The following is a 25,235-nucleotide window of genomic DNA, read 5'->3' on the forward strand; positions in this document are numbered from 1 at the left end:
TAAACATTTGCAAAGTGTCTTACCCTCACTATCCAGCACGACCTTTAAGAGAATTAGGGATATTTAATACACTTATCCTCAAGGGGAGGACAAAAAAAACCCTAAATTCTTTTAGAGGTGCTAGAAATATATACCCAACAATTAGATCCAGTTGCCTATCAAAACAAAGTTAAAATATGACTTAACCAACATGGTTCTCCAAACCAACACATTGCTGAGGGGAGGAATCTGATTTCCGTAGGTCACTGCTCAAAAACTGTACATCACTCACAGAGAAGCCAAGTTTCCAGTCATCATTTAATGAATCAGTAATTTATGAAGCAAAGGTTCCTTACGGGTTAGCTGTGGTTATGTTTAACCGGTGTTCCTACCACGTATGTTAGATGGTCTTGAAGCCCAAAATAACTTAAAAGAGTGCCCCCCCCCCAAAAAAAACAATCCTTACTAAATACACTAATGCTCAATCCAACCTCAGCAAGTAAGTCACTTTAATTGGTAATTTAATTGGTAATTTGCTTACAGAACCAAGAGGAGATTTCGTGTTGTGAGAAATAACAATATAAAAGGTAAACAGACTTGAATGTCGGAAGAGGGGGCATAATTAGCAATAGTTTAATGACAATATACCCTAGTGCCCAATTTCCCAGGACCTCTCACACGCACACAAAAACTCTCCACAAACACAGACTTTAATGTTAAGGTCGGGCCTCAGACTGAGCTCTAGGGGGGAGATAGGGTTGTCTCAGAGACAGGAAACCCTTCATCTGCCTTTCCTATACGGCCCTGGGCTACGAGACTGCTCATTAGGAATGATGGGAAAATAACCAATTTCACCCTGCTTCGCGGTGGTTTGGAGAGAGAAAGAGAGACAGAGAGGAAAGCAGAAGGCCTGCAATGTCGTGGGGGAAGATGAAACCCTGAATCATAAAAACGAGCAAAAATAAAACGAGTACGTCAAAGCAAGCGAAGAGAAAGTGGCTCCACTGCCGTAGGAAAACCTCCGTGGACACAGCAGACGAAGGACCCGGAAGGCCTCTTCGAGAACGCGTTCCCAGCGCCTCTCCGCCCCGACCACGCCCACCATTGCACGGGCACGCGCACGCCGCGGCCTCGAGCACGCCGCCGCCCTCGTCGCAGTAAACGCGGCCGCTCCGGCTGGCCTTGGGGGCGGGGCTGTAGAGGAACGTGCCAAAGCCGCGGAGGTAAGTGGTCGAGGGCTCAGGGACCCTCGGGAGCTTGGTGGAAAGGGAGTTGATCCCTAGGATCCTACCTGCAGTGACTAGTAAAATGGAGAAAGTAGGTGGAGAAACAGGAGCCTGCCGCAGAGGGCGTGTTAAGAGGAAATTTCCTCAGGCCGCACCAGACTAGTGCGCATGCGGACCGAGGGGTGGCGCCTGCGCAGTGGGGCGGCGCCGATGTCGACCGCTGGGGACCGGGGTGGGGGGGGTGAGGCTTGGAGTTAGCTTGGGAACCGTTGGCATTCTGCCCCCTCCGCTTTTCTACCCCTTTCTTTCCACCCGACCTGTTTTTAGCTGCAGCATCTTTTTGAATGGTAATCCAGCTCTTTGGAATGATTTCTTAATGATGGAGTTTAATGATTTGCTTGTAATAATTTGCCATTGTACCAGGGTACTTCCTTCAACGTCTTTTTGATACGGAGACTTTTTCAAAAGGAAGGATTCTTTTTAAGAACATAAGCTTGTATCTGCTAGGAAGGAAAGTAGTTTATGAATACGAGGTCATCCCTATCATACATGAAGTAAATGTGTTGATCATCTTATCACTGTGAACACAACCATGCTGTGTCTCCCCAAATAGCATTGCTCTACTCTAAGGATCTCTACTGCCAATAGTTCCGACTTCCTTGATAGGGTCAAATACTTCATCATCAGTATTTAAACATTCAACAAAATTTTACTGAGCACCAACCTTAGGCTTGGCAGCCTAATGAGAGAAACAGTTGTGTGAATAGATCTGCAGAATAAGGAAGAAAAAGAAAATGGTAATGGACCAACCCTCATGACACCAAGCTTCTCTATCCCCTGCATAACCTTTGCTGAGCTGCTAGCTCTGTGTTCTGTTATTTGTTCATCATTCATTCAGGAAACATTGTGATCCAGGTTCTGTGCTAGGCTTCGAGGGTAGAAAGACAACTCTTTCCCCTTTTCCTAAGAAAGGGGTTCTTCCTAAGATCTTGAACCTTAAAATGAAAGTGTCGAGTGCATTTTCCCTCCTCCTGAGCAGGCCCTTTCTCCTCTAGGAGTCATTTGACATTGACACTCTATGTCAAATGGGAAGAATTAGGACATTTCCCATGAGTAAGTGTGTTGAAGCATAAGTATGAAAAACTGGGATCTGCAGAGGAAAAAAAAAGATTCAGGACTAAATATCCATCAGTGATTTTGGGTAGCTAATATTAAGTATTTACTCTGCCTATAACTGTTCCAAATGCTTTAGTTATATTAACCTTCCTGACACCTCTGGTGTAGGTACTATCATTATCCCCATTTTAGAGATGAGGCAACTGAGAAGCAGAGAGGTTAGGTGATTTGTCCAAAGTCATACAGCAAGTTAAGTAAAAAAACCAGGACATGAACCTAGGCCAAGAGGCTTCAGAGTCTGAGCTCTTAACCACTATGCTGTTTTACCTCTCACATAGCACATGACATGCCAATGAAGCGATTGCTTAAAAAATGGCACGGCAAATAAGCTAAAGTCCCTACATCTCCGTTTTGTTTTGTCATCTGTAAAATGGGGGAATCGGATTAGATGACCTTTAAGGAATCTTGTGATTCCTGTGAAATGTTTAACTCATTTAGCAAACATTTATTTAAATCAGCAGCTACTTAGTATAGGCCAAGCATAATGTTTGGTTCTGGTGATCAGAATGCCTGCCTTCATAGAGAAGTTACAAACTAGTGTTTATTGTTGGTTTCACTTTAACTCCTGTTACCACCTGCTGGTAGCATGCAAAATTTAACCTAAATCTTTAAAGCTAGAAATTACTTAGGTGTATCTTTCCACCTCAGCAGAAAACTGCTTATTTATGTTAAAGTTAGTGCTAATTCTGCACTCCACTTTTCAACCCTGGCTGTTTTGTTTATTTTTTTTTTTTATATCTTCTAATTCCTGTACCTTTTTTTAAATAAATTTATTTATTTTATTTTTGGCAGCGCTGGGTCTTCGTTGCTGCGCGCGGGCTTTCTCTAGTTGCGTTGAGCGGGCTTCTCATCACGGTGGCTTCTCTTGTTGCGGAGCATGGACTCTAGGCACGCGGGCTTCAGTAGTTGTGGCACACGGGCTCAGTAGTTGTGGCTCAAGGGCTCTAGAGCGCAGGCTCAGTAGTTGTGGTGCATGGGCTTACTTACTCCGTGGCATGTGGTATCTTCCTGGACCAGGGCTCAAACCCATGTCCCCTGCATTGGCAGGTGGATTCTGAACCACTGTGCCACCAGGGAAGCCCTGTTTTTTGTATTGAATGATAGTAGTTCTGAGTTTGCAGGAAGACTACAGTATTCTTTTTAGAAACATAAACTTTTTAGAATCTTTTGTAAATGTGTAGTATAAGCTTCTGTTTTGAACTTTTTTAAGGAGTCGTGTATTCGGTACAGATTTTTCTCATTTACATTTGGACTTTTTGATTTTTTGATGTGACATAATATTAAACACTCACCATTCCTCTAATTCCTAATAGGCCTTGAATTTTAAGATCATTCCTGTACTAATATTTTGTTCCAGTTTTGGGACGCCACCAAGTGATCAATTTGGGTATTACATTTGAATGAAAAAGTTGTGGGGTTTTTTTGTTTTTTGGTTTTTTTTAATGAAAGGGCCAATATGTATTTCCTAACCAATTCCCCTTCCTTGGGAACAGAACACACTGTTATTCTGGAATTTTATTTGGAAAATTTTATAAGTGAATTTCTTGGTGTGGCTGGGTCAGGATGTGTCCAAGACAAACTACCCTATGAGGCATGGCTGTTTTATCCTCATATAATTCATTTCCTCAGTTAAATTGCTACCTTGGCACTGCCGTATCACCACTTCATAAGCTATAAATCACCCACAGTCAATCCCAAGTGACATAAACAGTTTGCTAATGGTAGGAAGTAGTGTTTCGAGTAGAAAAGCTAAGAATAAATATATTTTCACTTAAAATCCTGAGTGACATTTTGGCCTGAGGCATCAATAAAAGATCGTGGAGTACAGAGGGCAGAAAAAATTGGAGCTAATTCTTGACTTAACTGTATGCTGGCTTTCATGGCAGCTAGAATGAAATGTTGTCAACCTCACTTCCATAAACTTGCCAATTGCTGTTTTTCTTTCTCTGTAGTGCAGTGAGAATTCTACTAGAGAGGAAATGGCTGCCTCTTCATCATCCTCCTCAGCCGGTGGGGTCAGTGGAAGTTCTGTCACTGGATCTGGTTTCAGTGTCTCAGACCTTGCCCCACCACGGAAAGCCCTTTTCACCTACCCCAAAGGAGCTGGAGAGATGTTAGAAGGTGATCTCATGCTGCTTTTTGCTGAATAATTGGATTCAGACCTGCTATGAATATTAATTGTAAAGAAGCTATTAAGTGGATTAGAGACAAGTTTGCCCTGATTTCAGCTCCATATTTCATTTCTTGTCCCCATTTCAAAATAATATCTTTAAAACATAAATCTTTCTCTAGAATCAGAATTTTGGAGCTGAAAAAGACTTTGGAAATCAAGGAGGTCATCTAGAGTTATTTAGACCCAGCAAAGATAAAGTAATTTGACCATGTGAAAGGACAAAGTCAGCACTGGAACCAGGAATTCTGTTGAGCTCCTGCTCCAGTTTGCTTTATCTTGGCACCAGTCTGCTTCCCTATGGTTGGTAGGTTTGATATATTTTTTTCTAATATAATTCATCGACAGATAGATTAAGAGATTCTGAGAGGAAATAAAAACCAATTTACTACTCTTGTATGTGAAGATGACTCTCCTGGCCCACTGCAGGACAGTGCTGTGTGGTTTTTCTAGCACTGGAGCTGGATTTGCATCAAATCATCCCCCATCTTATTCAGCACACATTTGCAAACTGGCTGGCCACGATCGGGGCACAGGCTGTAAGCATGAAACAGCATTGGTACCTAGAATTTATCAGATTCATGTCATTTTAGGATCTGGACCAATAAATTCTTAATAGGGAGCATAAAAATCACCGGAAGAGCTTATTTAAAGTGTACCTTTCTGGCTCACCTTAGAGATTCCAAGTTAGTGTAGGTTACAGCACAGGAATCTCCATTTTGACCAACATCCAGGGGATTCTCATGAAAATGGTCCTTAACTGTTAAACTATTCATCATACCTTGAAAAAAATTAGCAAAGAACCTATCAAGGATTCAAAATCTACTTGATTCTAGCACATCTGTGCTTAATTATATATTGATCTTTTTTGCTTTAAATATTGCAAATCTCACTAAGTATATTTAAAAATCTGGAAATGTCTGAGAAAGGTACAAACTGTAGTTAAGAGTTGGCTTTTGGGGGTAATCTTTATTCATTTATATCAGGTATAATAAAAAGCAGAGGTTTGGATTAAGCCAGGACAAACAGAAGAATCATTTGTGACAGGAAAACATGGGAAGGCTGGAACCATAAGGCTTTTTAGAATTGGTTCAAGTCATGATTAGTAGACAGTCAGTGATACATCTGAGGTGTGTGTACTTCTGTCTTTGCCCTTTTGTTTTCTTCAGTTGTGTTAGCTGAATACTCAAGCTAGCATCACTGAGTCTGGAGGTAGCGAATATTTGGTGCCTTGTTTACCATATTTGGCGCTAAAAATAAATTATGACTTCAGTTATATGCAGCAGAGACCTGGTATTAAGGAAGCTTCCCACAAAACAAACCAGAAGTTGGAGGAACTTAAATTGCTTAATGAGCTTTGTAGCAGGAGAAGAGGAATCATCATTTAACAATGGACCCTAAGATTGAAGTCATTTAAATTCTAGCTACAGGAGGAATTTAATACAGGAGGTACCTCCTTGGTCTCAAAGCTATCAGCATTCTTTGTCAGTGTACACCAGATTACTTGGAAACACTAAAGAAGAAAGGCTTCTAAAATTACTCTAAATGTTGATATTCTAACAAGTTATAGTTCTATCCACTTCTATTCCATCCCATTATGCTTCATGGGGGACTGTGTTGCCTTTCTATTGTAGAATGAATTTAAATTAAGTTTAAATTCACAGTGCACAGTTTTGATTCTCTTCCTCGGGTTTAAAGTTTCACCTACATTTTAAAGCTGCTTACATTTAAGGACAGACTATGAAAACTTAGAGATGGTAGTCCTTGAACTATCCTGGTCAAATGAAGAATGTTAAATTGAAAAGAGTACCCTTAAATGTGAGTTAATAAGGATGCTAGTTTGGAAGCATCATCTACCATGTTTATAGGTGATACTATTATGCAAGTAATCTAACACACGTGAACCTGACCATTTTTCTTAACGGTAGTTTAATCGAATACAGGCAAAGCTTGTTTTGTTGGGCTTCGCAGAAAGTGTTTTTTTTTTTTTTAACAAATTGAAGGTTTGTGGCAACCTTGCCTTGAACAAGTCTGTTGGTGCCATTTTTTCAACAGCACTTACTTCGTGTCTCTGTGTCACATTTTGGTAATTCTCACAATATTTCGAACCCCCCATCAGCAGAAAGATTACAATTCACTGAGGGCTCAATGATGGTTAGCATTTTTTAGCAATAAAGTATTTTTTAATTAAGGTACGTACATTGTTTTTTTAGACATAATGCTGTTGCACACTTAATAGACTACAGTATGGTATAAACATAACTTTTCTATGCAATGGGAAACCAAAAAATTAGTGTGACTTGCTTTATTGCAGTTGTCTGGAACTGAGCCCACAATATCTCTGAGATATGCCTGTATGAAAATAGAGAAGGAATAGTTGCCTCTTCAGAGTAAGGAACAAAAGCAATTAGGAATCAAGGTTGAATGCTGTCTATAATCTTAACAGGTTAATCTGATCTTGTGTCCTCCTAAATCTAGGATAATAAACCCAAATAACCTGTACTTAACCTTGTGAATTAACTTTTTTGTGTACCTGCTGTCTGATAACAGACATCTCACATAAGCAGTATACTGTACAGGACTTTTCAGCATTCCCCTGCCCTTGGCTAGGATTGTCCTTACCCAGTTATTAGTAAGCAAATTAGAGACTGCCTTCCAGCCCAAAAGGGGCTGAATTTTAGTGACATTGTAGGCCACTGAAGCATAAATTATCTGCCATTGCCTGTTTTCCTGCTGTGAGGTAATATTCTTTTAAATGAATTTGTTAGCATCCTATTTGTTGGAGTTGGCAATGGTGTTAGATTTGGACAATTTACTGAACTTTTCACCATTTATAACCTTTACTTGTCCCTTAACAGGAAAGCTGATGTATTGCTACTTGGTGTGCTACAAAGGGTTTGATTACAATTTCTAAATGGAAGACAGATTGCCCCAGGCTGACTCCTCTGGAGAAATTCCAGGCTTTAGATTGGTACAGATATCACATCTAATAGGATGTGGCTAAGAAGCAGTAGACTTTGTGGTTAATACAGAGCTGCAAATCAGCAAAAGTGTGTTCCATAGACATATAGAGTGGAAAAGTGATATGCAGGTGCCTTTTTGAAAGATTAGCTTACGTCCTTTTGCTTTGAAGTTCATTACCAAGGGAAATATGCAAATGTATAATTTAAGCATTTATCCTAATAACACCTGTGATTAAATGTAAGTGGGAGGTAGCACTTGCAAGAGCTTCCAAACAAATCTTGGCCTGGTCCTAACAGCCAGAATCCCCGCTGCCTTGTGTGAGATCCTAAAGTTCAGGATCAAACCACCTGAGAAGTGAGCTCTAATTCTCTATGCTTTGCTCTTCCTAAAATAAAACAAATTATAATTTGATCCTTTAAGCAAGGGTATGAATGCTGGCATATTTACACAAAAGAGGCATAATAAATTGCATCATTAGTGTCAAATGTTCACACAGTCCCTCTTCCTATAGTGGGATTCATAGTTATTTTCTGGCCATTGCCCTTATCTAAAAAACTCAGTAATATCATTAGCTTACCTAGATCTTTAAACTGGACAGCCAGTATAATATTTAGTTAATTGAAAATAAAAAGTTTTTTGCTCAATTTAGATGATATGCTCACAAATGACTTACATTCAGCCAGAGGAATAGGGGTGGGATGAGGGAATAGGATCATATCCTGTGTAGCAGAGTATTTAGAAAAGAGATTGGATTTAAATAATAACACTCTCCCTGAAGTCTACATCACTATATGAAAGAAATTATATTTTGAAATATTATACAATATGTATGTATCAATGCATAATATATTTTCATACATATGTATGGAAATAATTATATATATTATTTTTGCATGAGTTTTGAAGATAATATTAGAAGCCCTCTTGGTTGTATATTCAAGCTATTTGGATACAGTATCTATAGTTTTTCTTATTTTTTTACCATGAGCTCCTGAAATAAGGTCTGCCGTGCGTGAAACTCAGCATGAAGCCAGGATGTGTTAGTCCTATCTCCTTGTCACTTAATACCTGGCTGACGCACCAACCCATGATTGATGAGTGAGTGCGTGACACCCAGTAGTGCTGGCATGAACTACCGCCTAAAAAAAGACAGCTGTGTCCCCTCCCTCCATTTGTTTTAGGATTTTTGCAATAAGATCCCTTCACCGAATGGTTTCGGCTACCGCTTTAAAAGTCACATTTTCCTACATGAGTTCTTTGTCTTTGGGGGTATGTTTTGCTGTATCAGCCCTTGCCTGACAAGGAAAAACATGAACTAGCTTATGTTTCACAATCATCTTTCAAGTACTGGGGTGACTGAGTTAGCTACCTTCTTGTAGCCAGTTCTTGGCACCAGTACAATGCTAGGTTCTGAAGTTGCACCATACCCTTATGGCCATGCAAATTGCAGTGTTTTGATTCAGTTGGAAAATCAAGGTTACAGTTGGCGTTTACAGAATGAAGCTTCCCAGCAGTGTTTTGTGATGGGCATAGTGATGTAATTTGAAATATAAAATATCAACAATAGCTATTTTTCCTCAGCTTTACTTTTTAGAATGAAACTGCTTAAGAGTTTTGGTGTACCTTTGTATTTTGAAAGCACGGGAGCCACATGGCCAAATATGTAAGCTGTCAGTGTTTGCTTGACATACACAATAGGAAAACATTAAGAAATTGTCAGGTTAGGATGGGGGAAATGTTGACCAGGACATCAAACTGGGGTTTCTTGTTTTTGTTTTTTTAACACTATTTTTAAACTCTTTAACAAGCGGAGGGACTATTTTAATATTCTAGGTATAGAAGAAGTAGCTTTTATAACACAACAGTGTTAATTCTAAGTGAAACAGAAGTCCTCTTTGTAAACACTAAAAACTAGACCCCGAATGTAAAAGCAGGGAAAAGAATGGACATGTTTACTAGGTTTATCAGGCACCATTAGATTAAAATGGATTAGAGCAGATTAAAACTTTTCCTCTTCTCTTTGTAGATGGCTCTGAAAGATTCCTCTGTGAATCCGTTTTCAGCTATCAAGTGGCGTCTACGCTTAAACAGGTGAAACATGGTAAGCACATGAGTGTTGTGTACTTAACTGTGAGAATAAATTTATTGGGGGGTGGGAGGGGGGACTTAGAAAGGTGAAAGTGCTCTGTAACAAAAACTCAGCAAGGCTATTTAAGTGGACTTTCCAAATTACCTGCAGACAAGAACATTGTATGGTCTTAATCCAGACATAATGTCCACATTGAGGCTTAAAGTTGAAGTCAAAGGGGTTAGTTTTCTAGGGGAGTTAATGCTTCCTACTCCGCTTGTATTGCTTTTTCCTCTCCTTTCTGAAACCTTCTTTTACTGTTGTCCTCCATTGGTTACCATCATTATCTGCACCTTTGGGTATTTATGTAATACCTCTTGGTCTAACTGGACTCTTAAGATCCTGGTAGCACCTTTTCTGTTCCATCATCCCTCACCAGGTCTTCATTTATGCATCAGGGAACTCTGTTCTCCCCACCAAACCAGACCATTTCTCCATAGAGAGCATAATGTCGGGGGGGAAAGCTGCAATTGCCTGTAACCCTAGGTTTTTAGTATACAAATCACAAATTTAATACACAAATGGAATGGAGGATAAGTACTACTTTTTCTCTTTTTTTTTAAGATAAGTCTTCTAACCAACACAGGGTAAGACCCCATTACTAGAATCTTGAGGGGGAAATCCTTCTAGAAATTATTTTTAAATCAGTAATCATGTTGGTGGTTGGTATATTATATATTATCTCCTTGATTCTTTACAGATCAGCAAGTTGCTCGGATGGAAAAACTAGCTGGTCTGGTAGAAGAGCTGGAGGCAGATGAGTGGCGATATAAACCCATCGAGCAGCTGCTGGGGTTCACACCCTCTTCAGGTTGACCTTGCCTGGACAGTCACCTCTGGGGCACAGCAAGTGCAGGTCCAGTGAGGAACTTTTCTTACAGCTTACATAGCCATCCAGAGATTCACAGCTCCATCACTGAATTGTTCATTCACATCCATACTTGGTTTCTCTGTATCTATCCACAAGCAACAAATACTTAAATGTGTGATCTTACAAGGACATTTTTTGTTTATTTGTTTAAAAAACTACTGAGAATCAGATTTAGGCAATTGGCATCACAGAACCAGGAGGTTTGGGTTTAAGAGAGATTTATAAAACTTTACAAGCCAGGACACATGCCACAATTGGCCAACAGAATGGCATCCCTCCTGTCAGTTTATGCAGTTCCTAGAATCCTCACCAGTCAAGTCCGAGGTCGGGATCTGGAGTTATAAAATACAGCATTTCTGACCTAAAACTGTTCTTTTTGCAGATGAATGTGATTTCAACTCAGGACCTGTCCAAATTAGGAATTTTTTAATGTTTGGGATTTTTTTTCTATTTTTAGACATCTAATTCTATAGATTCTATCTTTTTCTGACCTCCTCTAGGCATGCCAAATGCTGGCAAAAAGAACTGCTTTTTGAATGTTGAAGTTCTGGTAAAAATAAAGCAGTGAGCAAAATCCTCTTAAACACAGAAATCCTGAGTTCATCTTGTTGGTGGGCTCAGGCAATTCTGTAGCAAATAAATCCTTTGACAGAGCTCCAAATTGGTTTCTTTATCCTTTCAAAGCCTCAGGGATTTGGGATAGGGGAAAGAGGTCAAATTACTTTTTATAAGAAGGGAATCTGAAAACCATTTCTCCTAAGCAAATGGTAGATTTGCTTTCTCTCAGGGATATTTGTCTTTTTAGAAGTATATGAATTTATCATCAATATCTGAGTAGGTTTTTTACCATGAAAAGGAAAAACCTGGAAAGCTAAGAGGTGTCTTTTGTTTTCCCTCATGGGACCCCAGGGTCCACACTGCACAGTTAGGAGAATCATTTATTAAATTGTATGTAAATTTTGCCTCAGACAGCATTTGCCTTTCTCCTCATTAATAACTTGTACCTGACCTGCTTAGAGTTGGTTAATTATGAATAAATAAGATCCCAGTAGCAAATGGCCTTAATCTCAGGAGTTCAGAATGTTTTAACACATAGTATATAACAGGCAGGTGGTGACCTCATTGAGTCGAAAAGGAATCTGAGCACAGGGAAGTTAAAGACCTGCTCATGGCCACGTAGCCCAGACAGAAGAAAATCTTGGAACTTGGAATAGATTGCAGTTGATTGACAATTCAGCCCACTAACCTTGTCTCTGAAGCACATCAGAACACAAAAATTACCAGTCCTCAAACTCACCTACTTCCATATTAATACTTCTTAACCTAAACTAGTTCCATATTTGAAAGCCATTGAGTTTCCTAACATTGTCCTTTTTGGCATCAACCATCTTTATGATTACCAAAGGAAAAATTTAAAATACCTAGTCTGCAATAAACCTTTAAATCATATTTGCAGTGACAGTTCACAAGCAATCACAAACTTTCTCTCATTTGATTTATGTAACTGTACAGCACAGACGCTGTATTACCTCATCGTTACCCTTTGGTATTTGAACTTACAGAATTTTTTTCTCGGGCTTCCCTGGTGGCGTAGTCGTGAAGTATCCGCCTGCCAATGCAGGGGACACGGGTTCAAGCCCTGGTCCGGGAAGATCCCACATGCTGCGGAGCAACTAAGCCCGTACGCCACAACTACTGAGCCTGCGCTCTAGAGCCCGCGAGCCACAACTACTGAGCCCACGCGCCACATCTACTGAAGCTCATGCACTCTAGAGCCCGTGCTCTGCAACAAGAGAAGCCACCGCAGTGAGAAGCCCACGCACCGCAACGAAGAGTAGCCCCTGCTCGCGGCAACTAGAGAAAGCCCGTGCACAGCAACGAAGACCCAACACAGCCAAAACTGATAAATAAATAAACAAAAATAATAAATAAAATAAATTTATATTGTTTAGGGATTTTATAGCTTCATAGCTTTCCTTAATTTCTCCCAGATATACGATTACATTAGCATAGTTCATTTAAAAAAAAAATTTTTTTTCTCTTTAAGTTGGACATTTCCTTTTATGACCTTAGAAATTGAAGAGATCCTAGAGTTGAGCAGAAGTACTTTCTGAAGCACCTTTCCCAGTGATGATTCAGCTTCTACTTGAGTGCTGCCAGGAACGAGACCCTCACTATTTGAGGATGGCCCCTCCCTCTCTGCACCTTTCTGTTGGTCATTATGTCTCATCCACAACTCCTATTACCATGTTTTGGGCTTGAAAATGGACCTGTTGTTGCTCATCTTTCATCCCCTCTGCACTCATTATGTGCCAGCCACTCACAGGCATTAATCATAATCCTTTCAGTAATGCTGTAAGATGTGTAACACCCCCTAATACAGAAGAGGAACTTGAAGCACAAAGCAGGCATTACTACATGCCAAGGCTGCATAGCTAAGTAAATGGCCGAGTCTGGATTTGAACTCAAAGTCTGCCAGACTCCAAAGCTAAGATTATTTTAGTTGTATCATGGGCATCCCATTGAGCCCCAGGGCCTTGTACAAAGGAAAATCCTAAAACCTTCTTTTTTCTTTTTAATGATAAAATGAATTAACTACCTGGAGGAAATAAGCCTTGTCACTACCCTCCCTTCTTCCTCCCAGTGCTTGGTGATAAAGAGTATTAAGTACAATGAAGGCCTCTTCATTTAAGAACTGATAGGAATTAGGGGCTTCCCTGGTGGCGCAGAATCCACCTGCCAATGCAGGGGACACGGGTTCAAGCCCTGGTCCAGGAAGATCCCGCATGCCGCCGAGCAACTAAGCCCATGTGCCACAACTACTGAGCCTGCGCTCTACAGCCCACGAGCCACAACTACTGAAGCCCATGCACCTAGAGCCCGTGCCCTGCAACAAGAGAAGCCACCGCAATGAGAAGCCTGCACACCGCAACAAAGAGTAGCTCCCGCTCGCCACAACTAGAGAAAGCCCGCACGGAGCAACGAAGACAAAACACAGCCAAAAATAAAAATAAATTTATAAAACAAAAAAACTGATAGGAATTAGCTATATGTTAGTATCTACATAACCTTTTAAGATTCAGTATAGTGAAATGTAGTTAGATGCTTAAGGGGTACCTACCTAAGTGAGCAAGGAGGAAGGCAAGAGGGCAGATGGCAGCTAACAACCAGGACTGCACAGACAGCCATCCTAAGAAAGCGGACGGTAACGGTGCCTCAGTGCACAAAACACTTTGCAGCTTCCAAAGCATTTTCACATATGTCGTGTCTTCAGTCGCTCATCAACGCTGTGAGATAAATGAGGCAGGTAGTTTACAGTTGAAGAAACCAGTACAGAGAAGGTAAGGTACCAAGATAATTATCCAAATTATAGTTAATAATATAGGCCTTTCAAATCTTTGTCTCTGTGCATTCTAGTTCATCATATACTAGAAAATCTGAAGGCAGAACTTGCTGTTAATAAAGAATTGTTCATGTTGGTTTGATACATAATTCCATATAAGTGTTTTGTCTCATGGTAATGAGACATAAATAGTAAACTTAAATAAAGTTGGTTTTGGGACTTCCCTGGTGGTCCAGTGGCTAAGACTCCACGCTCCCAATGCGGGGGGCCTGGGTTCGATCCCTGGTCAGGGAACTAGATCCTGCATGCTGCAACTAAAGATCCTGCGTGCCGCAACTAAGACCCAGCACAGCCAAATAAATAAATTAATATTTTTTTTAAAATAAATAAAGCTGGTTTTACTTTTATGTAGTCAAAAATCTTACTTTCTGACTTTATCCAGGATCAGCATTAAAGTCCTGAGTTTTCACTGATAAGCTTTAATGTGTTAGTTATTAGTGCCATCGCATGGCTGATACTGACCTGGAATGACAGTGGTCTGGAACTCTAAATCACGTTCCTGACCCTAGGACCCCTCTGCTCTGTCCATTTGCTTGCAGCCTGTGGCTTCCCTTCCCCCAAATGGTTGGGAGGCCTTGAATCTCTTGTTCCCGATCAGAACACCAGACACTGAAGTGATAGAAACTTTGGACCTTAAGGCCAAACCAAAGGTAGAAGAAAGGAGGTAGGACCAGGAGATGCCTATCATCCACAACAAAGAAGAGGAACCTGCCCAAGGATGTGGTTCCCTTTCAGGCAAACCCAAGAGATACTACACTTGGAGGAGAAGGCCATTCTGCCTCTCCCTCTCCTTTTGCCAAAGCACCTAACTTTGCCTAAAATATCTTGCCTGGCCTCCTTGTAATTGCCCAAAGTTCCAACCAAGACAGATCCTTTCCACAAAAGAGATAAAAGGCTTAACTAACAGATACATGGGAAAGTTTTGGGTTGCAGGCAGAGTACAGATGATACCAGATCTTCTCCTGTTTCCCAGAGCTGAGTTTGGGATGGAGATGGCACCAAGGGTGAAGAAGAATGGGAGAAGGAGGCGGGAGCAGGATGCTTTGCCACTAGCCTGCCTTGTTAATTTGCATCTGGTCAAAGAGGGAGTCTGAGAATTTTAGAGCTGAATAGAAGAGACCTTAGAGATCATCTAGTTCATCCCCCCTGGTTGACAAATAGGACATTGGGACCTTGTCTGTGTCATTCATTGCTGTATATTCAGTACCTAGAACACTACCTGGCACATAGTAGGTGTGCTACAGGTATTTACTGAGTGAATGAATGTATGAATCTGTTGCATGTTTACCCTGTTTTAGAAGCTGTGCTAGCTATTTACAGTGCAGCATCCACAGTGGAGAAAAGCCTGACGTAATTGAGATAGGTGGTGAGAAGAGCCAAGACAATAAGCCAGAGCTCAGCCCAGGGTTCTCTGTAATGCTGTACTGACAGGTGGAAGCTATGGAACAAATGGAAACTGTGTCCAAAACAGCCATGGGAGGAGCCTGGGCAAATAATGCTGGTGGCCCGCTGCCCTTCTCATAGGCTCCTGCACATGGGCCCGATGGTAGTTCCACATGTCAGCATCCATGAGCTGGTCTCCACCTCTCCAGGTACTTTAATTTCTGCAGCCTGTCAAGTCTCCCTAGAGGAACTGTTTATCCAGAATCCGCTTACTTCATTTTTATAATATTAGCTCTTTAGGGAAGGTAATGAAACAATATAGTTTATTACCAGCAACAACAGAGAGGATGTTTATTTCCAAATGTCTTTTACTCATTTAACAGACATTTATTGAGCACTTACTATGTGTTTAGCGTCTGCTAAATGCTGAGAATATGCTGTCAAAAAAAACACAGTCATCAGCCTCAAGTTTATAAATATGTTAAGAGAGACAAAAGAGTAATTTGCAGTGTAAAAAACTGTCTGATAACAGAAAGCATGAAATGCTATAAAATCAGAGACAGCTAATCCAGCTGAGCAGGGGTCAGAGAAGACTTCCTAGGAGGATGGTGTTTAGGCTGAGACCTGAAGAACAAGTGGGTGGGGTGGGAAGGAAGGACTTTCTAGATGGAAGGAACAAAATATGCAAAGGCTCAAGAGTGAGGAAGGACATCGTGCTTCTTTGGGGCTGCAGGTGCTTTGTTATGGCTGATTCATAGAGTATAAGGACAAGAGGATAGATTTTATCTGCGAGTCACTCAAGAAGTAGCATATATAGGACTTGGTGACTGGTCAAACTTGGAGAACTCAGGGAGGACACCCAGGTTTCTTGTGTCAGTAGCCAACGGACTGGATTCTATTCACGAAGACAGGAGTACAGGGAGAGGAGCAGGGTCAAGGAGATGTCAGTAGGCAGGTGACTCAATGGTCTACATATAGTTCAGGAGAGTGAGCTGGACTAGAGTTAGATCTGGGACTCACCCACCTAGAGACATGCAACCAAAGGTGGGCATGGATGGTATTGCCCAGGGAGACAGCCCACGGAGTGAGAAGAGAATTGGAACCCTGGCATCTAAGGCAGAGGTCCCCAACCTTTTTGGCACCAAGGACCGGTTTCGTGGAAGACAATTTTTCCACGGATGGCGGGGGTGGATGGTTCAGGCGGTAATGTGAGTGATGGGGAGCAGCAGATGAAGCTTCGCTCGCCCGCCACTCATCTCCTGCTGTTGTCCTAACAGGCCACGGACCGGTACAGTGGCCCAGGGGTTGGGGACCCCTGATCTAAGGGACAGGAAGAGGAGGGGGAGGAGCCCAGGAAAGCAACTGGCAGGAAGTCACCAGAGACAGCCAGAAAATGAGGAATGTGGTATCAGGGAAACCAGGAGAAAGGATGTTTTAAGAAGGAGGCTGCTGGACTTCCCTGGTGGCGCAGTGGTTAAGAATCTGCCTGCCAGTGCAGGGGACACGGGTTTGGGCCCTGGTCCAGGAGGATCCCACACGCTACGGAGCAGCTGGGCCCATGAGCCACAACTACTGAGCCTGCGCTCTGGAGCCCGCGAGCCACAACTACTGAAGTCCACGCACCTAAAGCCCGTGCTCCACAACAGGAGAGGCCACTGCAATGAGCGGCCTATGCACCGCAGCGAGGAGTGGCCCCCACTCGCTGCAACTGGAGAAGGCCCGCGTGCAGCAAAGAGGACCTGATGCAGCCATAAATAAATAAATTTATTAAAAGAAAAAACAAAGGAGCCTGCTGCAAATACCAGTATCTGGTATAGCCAAGCAATTAACTGATGGGTGGAGAAGGCCTTCAGATTTTACCAAGGAACTTGTTGGTGACCTTGTCTCAAGAGCAGCCACCTTAGTGGTACAGTGGGGGCAGAGCCAGACTGCTGTGGCTGGGAGAGTGAGTGGAAGGCGAAAATATGGGGCCAAATCTAGGCAACATCTTTAAGAAGTTCAGTGGGAAGCAGAGGCAAAAATGGGGGACAAAGAGGGTGATGGTTAAAGGAGGACACATAGTCAAGACGTTTGTTCTGGGGAGGGGTCAAAGAGAAAGAGGGTATAATTGAGGGTGTAAGGTCCCTGAGGAAGTGGAAGGGATGGGATCCAGAGCCCAGGTGGAGTGATTACCCTTAGAGGGAAGGAAGGCAAAAGGATAGTGCTGATGCGGGTAAATGTGTAGGTGAGGTGGCAGGAAGTTAAGGGAGTTCCCATCAGATGGCTTCTATGTTCTCTGTGATGGAGGCGGCAAATTGGTGTATGGCCTGTGGCAGGGGGAGGGGGAAGCAGGAACAGTGGGCTTGGGAATGGTCCCTGTGAAGAATGGGAGGGAGCTGACCAGGGTCAGAGGATTGCCAAGCACATTCAGGGGCCATTTCCAGTCTGAGTCCCTGAATTTGCAATGGCACCAATCGTTGGGGAAGTATACCAGCAGCTCCTAGCAGCCTGGCAGTAGGAATGGAAAAAATGAATAGTTGGTGGTTACAGTTTTACCCAGTAAGGGCAAGGGGGTAAGCAAATTGTTGGTCTAGGGCTAGCAAAGGAAGGAAGTGAAAACAAGAAGAGGTTACCAGAGAGAAATTAGAAGGGTCAGACATTTCTTGAGGGCCTACTATGTCTCTGGTAATATGTAGGCAATAGAAATACAAAGATGGAGCAATAGTTCCCAAACCTAGCTGTGCCTCAGAACCAAGCTTAATAAAAATACCCCCTGGCCTCATTCCTGGGGTCCAATAGGTCTATGACTGGGGGTCTCGTGTGACTCTCCTGCAGCCAGGTTTGGAAACCACTTGGACCAATGAAAAAGCAGACAAGTAAACAGACATATGGAATCTATACAGCGCCATAACTCCATGACTCTGGTCTATATGGGGTGCTGTGGAAGCCAAGAAGTCTTGGAGGTGGGAAAGAAAGGGAAATAACAAGGAAACTTTCCTAGAGAAGGTGAGCCTGGGCCTGAGCATGACTGCTCAATTGGGGTTAGAGGGGAATAAGCCAGAGGACCATTCCAAGTACAGGGAATAGCACATGCATAGGCAGGGCCGCATTCATGGAACTCCAAGTCATTTGGTGTGGCTGGAGCTGAGCATGTAAACAGGGGAAGGGTGCAACCTCTCAGGAGAAGGAAGCAAGAACCAGATTGTTTTGAGCCTCATTCACCGTGCTCTACTTTCCATCAAAAGAGCATTTCTCTGACACGGACAGGGTACACCTAAGAAAAAGGCCAACACTCCTGACTTTTACAATAAGTAACTTAGGAAGCAGGCTCCTCAAGACCTGGAAGTGTTAGACCCTTAGGCTGGTATAACGCATCAGGGGTGATCTTTACAGGCCACTAGGCAGTACTGTTCACAGTATTTTTGCTCTGGCTGGAAAGTAAGTATTTACAGATTTGTATTTATTTACTTATTTTTAGGGAAAGGCAGATGTTCTAAGCTCAGAATTATTGAAGGAGCCTCCCTTCTGGGCTCTGAGCCAAACCAGGATAAGAGGCAGCTTGAAGGGATCAAATATAAAGTATATGGACATTGCGGAGAGATGTTTTTCCCCCCAGATGGTTTCTCCTCCTTCCTTCCCTGGCCCTGAAGGCCTGAAGTAAAATCCCACACCCTCTCTCCCCCTCCTTGTTCTCAGAAATCTCCAGGCATATATTTGAAGATAAACCACACAAGCATGGGCATTTCATCTGTTTAGCAAACCCAAAGGTCATGTTTGAGGGCTGTTGAAGTCAGACTCTACCCACGTAACTTTCTGCAGAGTCTCCAAAATATAGTAAATCTGGAATCATCTGTGAAGTCAGGGCAACTTAGCTCTCCAACATAGTGCCTAGAGGACAACCTAGGACTTTCTATCCTGGACCAGTGTCACTGCCCAGAGAAGACTCAAGGCTCATTCTGTGATCCCGCTTCAATGCTCAAGGCTAGAGTGCTTTTTGAAAGCACTCCTGATCATGACAAGGAAAATCAGACTCTCCCAGCCAGCCTGAGATTGCAGCTGGAGGACCAGGTGCTATGGCCTCCAGAGACCTATGGACTTAGGAGCCAGGAAGAAAGCAGGACATCGAGCCAGGAAGAAAGCAGGACATCATCCCCATGCCATCTCTCAGTACAGTGGAGTATTCATTCCGAGAGCTAGAAAAGAAGCAGAAGGGGGGATGGAGGACCAAGGAGGAGGGCAGCGCCTTGCTGTCTGGGAGCATAAGCTCTGGCTGCGCCTGTAGTTAAGCCTTATCCACTATGCTGCAGCCAAGGGGCATCCTTATTAGGCAAATAGGAAAGCAGGGCCTTAGCTTCAGAGTTCTGCAGCTCTTCATGACCCCGGGGATCACTGAGTCCAAGGACAGAGAAACCATCTCCCATTCTGAGCCTCTGCAGTCTCTTTTGAGTCCTGCTGGCTCTGTGGCCAAAATGAACTTTCCATGAAAAAGAGTTAGGCTCCTGGAAGGTGCCAATTTAATACTCTTCAATTTAAAAGCTGCCAAGGGGGATGGGAAAGGCTTCAGTAATGAAGGCATGAGTGACCATGAGGGCCTGGGCTCAGCACCCACACCTCTCATTTTGGCACAGAGGCTCTCAGGGTAGGTACAAGTCATACCCAGGCACTGGGGACTCATCATGGTTAATATATAGTGAGGAGTAACTATATGTGGGGCATTGTGCCAAGCACTTCACACACATGATGTCATTTACTCACTGGGAGAGGGCGACAGAAAGGCCATGTGGGGCAGAAGAAGCCACCAAGGAATGGCAGGAAAGAATCCCATAGACTAAGAGCTGAAGGGCCTTAGCAACTGTATTCATTTGAGCTAGGGCTGCCATAAGAGCCTACTAGGGCGGCCATAACAAAGTACACAGACTGAGCAGCTTAAACAGAAACTTAATAGTCTCACAGTTCTGAGGTCTAGAAGTCCAAGATCAAGATGTCACCGTGGTTGGTTCCTGCTGGAGGCTGTGCAGGAAGGGATCTGTTCCAGGCCTCTCTCCTTGGCTTGTAGATGACCATCTTCTCCCAATGTCTCTTTACATCATCATCACTCTATGCATGTGTCCGTGTCCAAATTTCCCCTTTTTATAAAGATACCAGTCATATTAGATTAGGGTTCACCCTACTGAACCTCACTTTAACTCAACTACCTCTATTGAGTTCTATCCCCAAATAAGATCACATTCTAAGGTACTGAAGTTAAGATTTCAATATGTAAATTTTGAGGAGGGACACAATTCCACCTGTAACAGCAATGATGTCTAACCAAATCCTCTACTTTTATAAATGAGGGTATTGAAGCCTTGAGTAGGAAAGTGACTTGCACAGGGTCACACAGCAAATTGGAAAAACTGAGACTAGAACCCAGGTCTTTGGGGGCTGCAAGTTCTGTGCAGATTTCCCAGTGTGCAGTAGCAGCACTGCCAGCTTTGGGAAGCTCCTTCTCCAAGAAAGGAACCCCTGAGCTTGGATAAGTATGGGAAGCACCCAGTCAAATCTCTTTATAGGCATGGGGTGAGGACACACTAAAACTCTCTTACAAACCAATATTTGGGAAAAGACTCTGAAATGCCAGAGTGGAAGGAGCCCTATTAATGGAGCTTAATATAAGCACTGGGGTTTATTTTCAATGGCCAGGCCCCTCATTAAGGAGGCAGATATGTGGTGTGTTATAAAAGAAGAGCTTTGCTCCTTACTTGTAGCCCCCAGTAGCGCAGGGAGCCAGAGTACGGCTGGGTGCTGCTGGCTGCTCACAGACTCTCCCCGACTGTTCACTCTCTCTGGGCTTGTGTCTGCCTCCGGGCTGGCATCTGGCCTCCATACCTGGCCATTCTGCAATCAGCTGTGAGAACTCACTAAGAAAACTCTTTTGCAGGTCTCATGCAACGTGCAGGAGCAACATGGGTTTAAGAGCCTTGCTCTCACAGATTCAAAAACAAGGAGGCAAAAATTGAGATTGAATATAGTATGGAAGTGTGGGTGACACCAAACCGCAGATGAGTTGATAGGCTGCGGGGAAGGAAGTGAAAAGTTCACCTTGTCCTTCCCTGTAACAGAGGGCTGTTGGTTTTGCAGAGGTTTGCTTTTTAAAAATTTTTTCATTCAATAAAAATAGCTTGGTGGGACAACATATTATAGCATTCGTGGAAATAAAAACTAGGAACCACATCATAGGATGTTCTGCTCCAAACTTGGCCCTGGTTCCCCAGGCAGCTCCCAGTTCCTTTTGATTTATGCAGCAGCCGTGGAGGCCCTCACCCCATCCCAGGTGGGGCCTGGACTTCAGGGAGGAAGGGTGGAGGTGGTTCAGAGGCATCAGCTGTTTCCCTGCATGTGAGCCAAGACCCTCGCCTCGGCTAGAAACTCAGCTTTGTCCCCTGTGTCTGCCTTCCGCACTGTGAAAAGTTTCCATCACAAAGGGCTGATTCAGGAAACCAAGGTTAGAGGCAAACGGTCTTATTTGAAAATGGTGAAGGCCAGCCAGGCTTTGGGCTTCCTGCATTGATTGCTCTCCTGGGGCCTGGGACCAGCCCACCAGGGTGGGGCGGGCAGCTCTGCAGGTTACAGGATGTGAAAGTGGGGACTGAGGTTAGGAAAAAGAATAAAAGGCTAGGACCAGAACACACCCAGCAGAAGGCCATGTGCAGTTCTCCTCTTCAGGGTTTCCTGTGGGTACACTGAGAACATTGTGTTCTGGCTGTGAACTTACCCGGCTGAGCCGGCTCCAGGCTTGGCCCCTGGGTCCTAGTGCTGCCTTTCACTAGCCTCAGCCTTAGGTCACCTGCACCGCGTAAAGCCCACTGAAGGACCCCAGGAGGCCACTTCCATTGTGCCCTCCCTACAGTGTGAGCCTCCAGTGACCGGACTGTGGGCACTTACCTTCCCATTCATCCTGAGGCATCTTCGACTTGCTTGGCACTGTCACGTAATAGCATCTCATGTTCCTCATGACAAAACCTCCTTCAGGTGACAAAACTGAGGCTCTGGGAAATTGGGAGGAACAACCAAGGTCAGTAATTCGAGGTTTTTGGACCCAGATCTCCTGACACTTTAGCGATAACTATTTAAAGACCAGCACTTCAAACCCTTGAAATGAATGTAAGCCTTTACCTTCGAAGTTTCTCTCCAGATGAATTTGACAGTAAGGTGATTTCTTAACGAATTCTCCAAAACAGCTAAAAGCTCTGGCATGTGGTGTAGGGCTGACCAGAGGAAACTGGAGAGCCCAGTGCTCTGTCTGCCCTGTGCCTCAGCTCCCTGGACCTGCCACCAGAAGCCTATGTGCAGCCCCACACTACGCCCGGATTGTTCTGGGCCTGGGTAGGGTCCTGAAACTCAGAGGCAGACGCTGGGCCCCAGCCCAAATAGCCAAGAATCAATGGGCCAGGAGAGAGGGAAAGGGACTCAGGAAGGGGGTTGAACTATCTGGTTAGAAGAGATTTTTGCAGTTTTTAAATTGGCTTCTGGATCATCAATTCCTCTACTAGATGGTGAGCCTCTTTTTTTTTTTTTTTTTAATAAGTATTTTAATTAATTAATTTATTTATTTTATTTTTTTGGCTGTGTTGGGTCTTCGTTTCTGTGCAAGGGCTTTCTCTAGTTGTGGCAAGTGGGGGCCACTCTTCATCGCGGTGCGCGGGCCTCTCACCATCGCGGCCTCTCTTGCTGCGGAGCACAAGCTCCAGGCGCACAGGCTCAGTAATTGTGGCTCACGGGCCTAGTCGCTCCGCGGCATGTGGGATCCTCCCAGACCAGGGCTCGAACCCGTGTCCCCTGCATTGGCAGGCAGATTCTCAACCACTGCGCCACCAGGGAAGCCCCGTGAGCCTCTTTTTCCAAGTCATCTTTGCATCCTGTGGGTATGCTGGTCCTTGATAAACGGTTGTTGAACGACCTGAGTGGAAGTCACTCACCGGAAGGCCTTGCCTGTAGCCATGGATCACAGTCTTTCCCAACTGCACATTGAGCACCTACTGTGTACTAAGTAAGCAATGATTGATAAAGGGCACACAATTGCTAAAAACAAATGTACAAACAAAGGAAAGGCAGCCATGGTGTCTACCCCTCCTAGAGATCACAGTCTAGTGCAAAGAAAGGCATTCAATAAGCAAGAACAATCCCGAGGATCCAGGGTTATCCTAGGTGGAGTCCAGAGTGCTGTGGGTGAGCACCGAGCAGGGAGACCTAAGAACATTGGGGGCCCAGGAAAGTCCTCGAGGGAGAGCTGTTCAAACTGAGACCCAAAGGGAAGTTAGGAATTAGCCAGACAGAGGAGCCTGGGAAAGGGAACTTCAAGCAAAGGTAACAGTGCTTGTGAAGACCTGGAATTTAGAGATCAGGTGGCTCACTGATAGAACTGAGAAAAGTCTTCTATGTCTTCCGAACCCCACCAGTGGGAAATCTAGTTCTCACTCCAGGGGAGAACCCAGGCATTATTATTGTCCATAAAAAAGGAATCCTACTACTTCTCTGTGGGCTTCCCCTAGGCCCTAGACTCCAAACCAGAGGAATCCTAAAAGCTGACTGGGATATATCTTGAGGCAGGAAGGCCATGGGTGTGGCCAGAAGGGGCAGGTACTAGTCCAGGCATTGGGACCCTGGACTGAGATACTGGGCAAGTCATTTCCGACCTCCCTCTGGACCTCAATTTCAGGCTTTATGTATTCTCAGTAGTTAGCCTGACATTTAGACCTTCCTGAACTAATGAATGACTGCAGTTTCCATCTGGGAAAAGACTTCTTCCAATGCTAAGATTCTGGGTTTGAGACCCACAGTCAGTCATTCCCAGGATTCTTTTGGCAACAGAAGTGCCATGAAAGGGAGGAGGACAGTGTCCAGCACACCCACAGTAAATGTTTGTTGAATGAATGACTGCTCTCCCTGAAGTCACTCTAAATGCTCTGATGGATCCTTGCTTCTCTCAACAGCTGCTTTGATCTCCATTCACTCCTAACCCTGTGCAGTCATTATCACCCACCTACTTCATAGGCAGACATCAGATTTAGTTGTGAAAATAAACCCTAGGTCTTGCCTTTAGGGCTCCATCCTAGGGGAAGAAGATGGAAGATGACTGCAGGAAGCTGAGAGGCAGTGTAAGGAAGAAAGAGAAAAGCCTAAGATGGTCAGAGTCTGAAAATCAGTGCACATTCTCACGTAACACTCCCTGGCTTAGAAACCCCAAACCTGCCAAGGGCTCTGCCCCCTCCGGTGAACAGCTAGAACTCACCAGGACTTGCTGGAAGAGCTCTGGAAATGGACAAGCGCGCCCTGAGCCACCACATTCCCTACTTGCCCTGAATCAGGCGCTATGGTAAGGGCAAGAGTTCCCAGCCGGGCACACCCTGAAATGCATTTTCCCTCTTCTGTGGGTTTCCAGGCTAGCCCGCAGAAGCCTGATTCATCCACAACCGCAGTGAAACATAGAATTAATTCCGGCTATACCCTGGGTGAGCTAGGCCATTATGGCAACCAAACCACTACTTACAGCATTATCTTGTTGGGAAAATGTGTTCTGAGCTCCAAGCAACCAAATTATAAGTGGGACATAGGCACACCCAGGTTCAAATCCCAGTTTTAACACTTCCTAACCATGTGGTCATGGGCAAGGCACCATCCTCCCCAGCCTCAGTTTCCTGCTTTGTAAAAGAATACCTCCTTGAGGAGGTTGGAGTGCTGACTGAATAGACCCCCATGAAAATGCCCCATGGCCCAGGGCAGACGTCTCCCTCCTGCCTTTCACAGGCACTTTAGGAGGGAGACCTGGAGATAAGACTCCAAACACAGCCCCTCTGAGGACGGTTTACCCAGCTTGCATGGTGGCAGCATTACCACTGGACTCAGGCTCAGAGCAAGTGTTTCTGAGATAAATGAGCTGCTGTCTTAGAAATCACAGAACATTCCTCATCTTTGAC

At 43.9% G+C, this 25,235-nt stretch overlaps 2 protein-coding genes and 1 long non-coding RNA gene across 6 annotated transcripts in view; 1 reads left to right on the forward strand and 2 right to left on the reverse strand.

Moving 5' to 3' along the window:
• ASCC1 (activating signal cointegrator 1 complex subunit 1) overlaps window positions 1-1,378 on the reverse strand; it is a 96,246-nt gene extending 94,868 nt beyond the window's left edge. The window contains exon 1 of one of the 3 annotated variants that reach the window (XM_082406890.1): window positions 1,271-1,378. The gene's annotated coding sequence lies outside the window, so the exon portion shown is untranslated. Of the gene's footprint in view, window positions 1-953; window positions 1,088-1,270 lie in introns of those variants that run through there. The other 2 variants (XM_082406891.1, XM_082406892.1) reach the window with 2 other exon arrangements.
• Window positions 1,079-11,175, forward strand: ANAPC16 (anaphase promoting complex subunit 16). The gene is made up of 4 exons (XM_082406919.1): window positions 1,079-1,202; window positions 4,334-4,502; window positions 9,542-9,616; window positions 10,344-11,175. The coding sequence occupies exons 2-4, from the start codon at window positions 4,361-4,363 to the stop codon at window positions 10,457-10,459; spliced, it is 333 nt and encodes a 110-aa protein (XP_082263045.1). The 5' UTR covers window positions 1,079-1,202; window positions 4,334-4,360; the 3' UTR covers window positions 10,460-11,175.
• Window positions 10,989-25,235, reverse strand: part of LOC309635529 — a 35,439-nt gene continuing 21,192 nt past the window's right edge. For both annotated transcript variants that reach the window (XR_014248874.1, XR_014248875.1), the window contains 3 exons: window positions 22,204-22,307; window positions 20,231-20,405; window positions 10,989-13,801 (listed from right to left, as the gene is read on the reverse strand). This is a non-coding gene — a long non-coding RNA (uncharacterized lncRNA). The remainder of the gene's footprint in view (window positions 13,802-20,230; window positions 20,406-22,203; window positions 22,308-25,235) is intronic.

This window comes from Balaenoptera borealis (assembly GCF_965194805.1).
Source record: "Balaenoptera borealis genome assembly, chromosome: 10".
NCBI classification, from domain to species: domain Eukaryota; kingdom Metazoa; phylum Chordata; class Mammalia; order Artiodactyla; family Balaenopteridae; genus Balaenoptera; species Balaenoptera borealis.

Bases quoted from the DNA above. Each gene is read 5' to 3' on its own strand.
- ANAPC16 (XM_082406919.1), top strand. From the start codon at position 4,361: ATGGCTGCCTCTTCATCATCCTCCTCAGCCGGTGGGGTCAGTGGAAGT. The intron at 4,503-9,541 runs GTGATCTCATGC...TTCTCTTTGTAG, and splicing joins AGCTGGAGAGATGTTAGAAG to ATGGCTCTGAAAGATTCCTC. The intron at 9,617-10,343 runs GTAAGCACATGA...GATTCTTTACAG, and splicing joins GCTTAAACAGGTGAAACATG to ATCAGCAAGTTGCTCGGATG.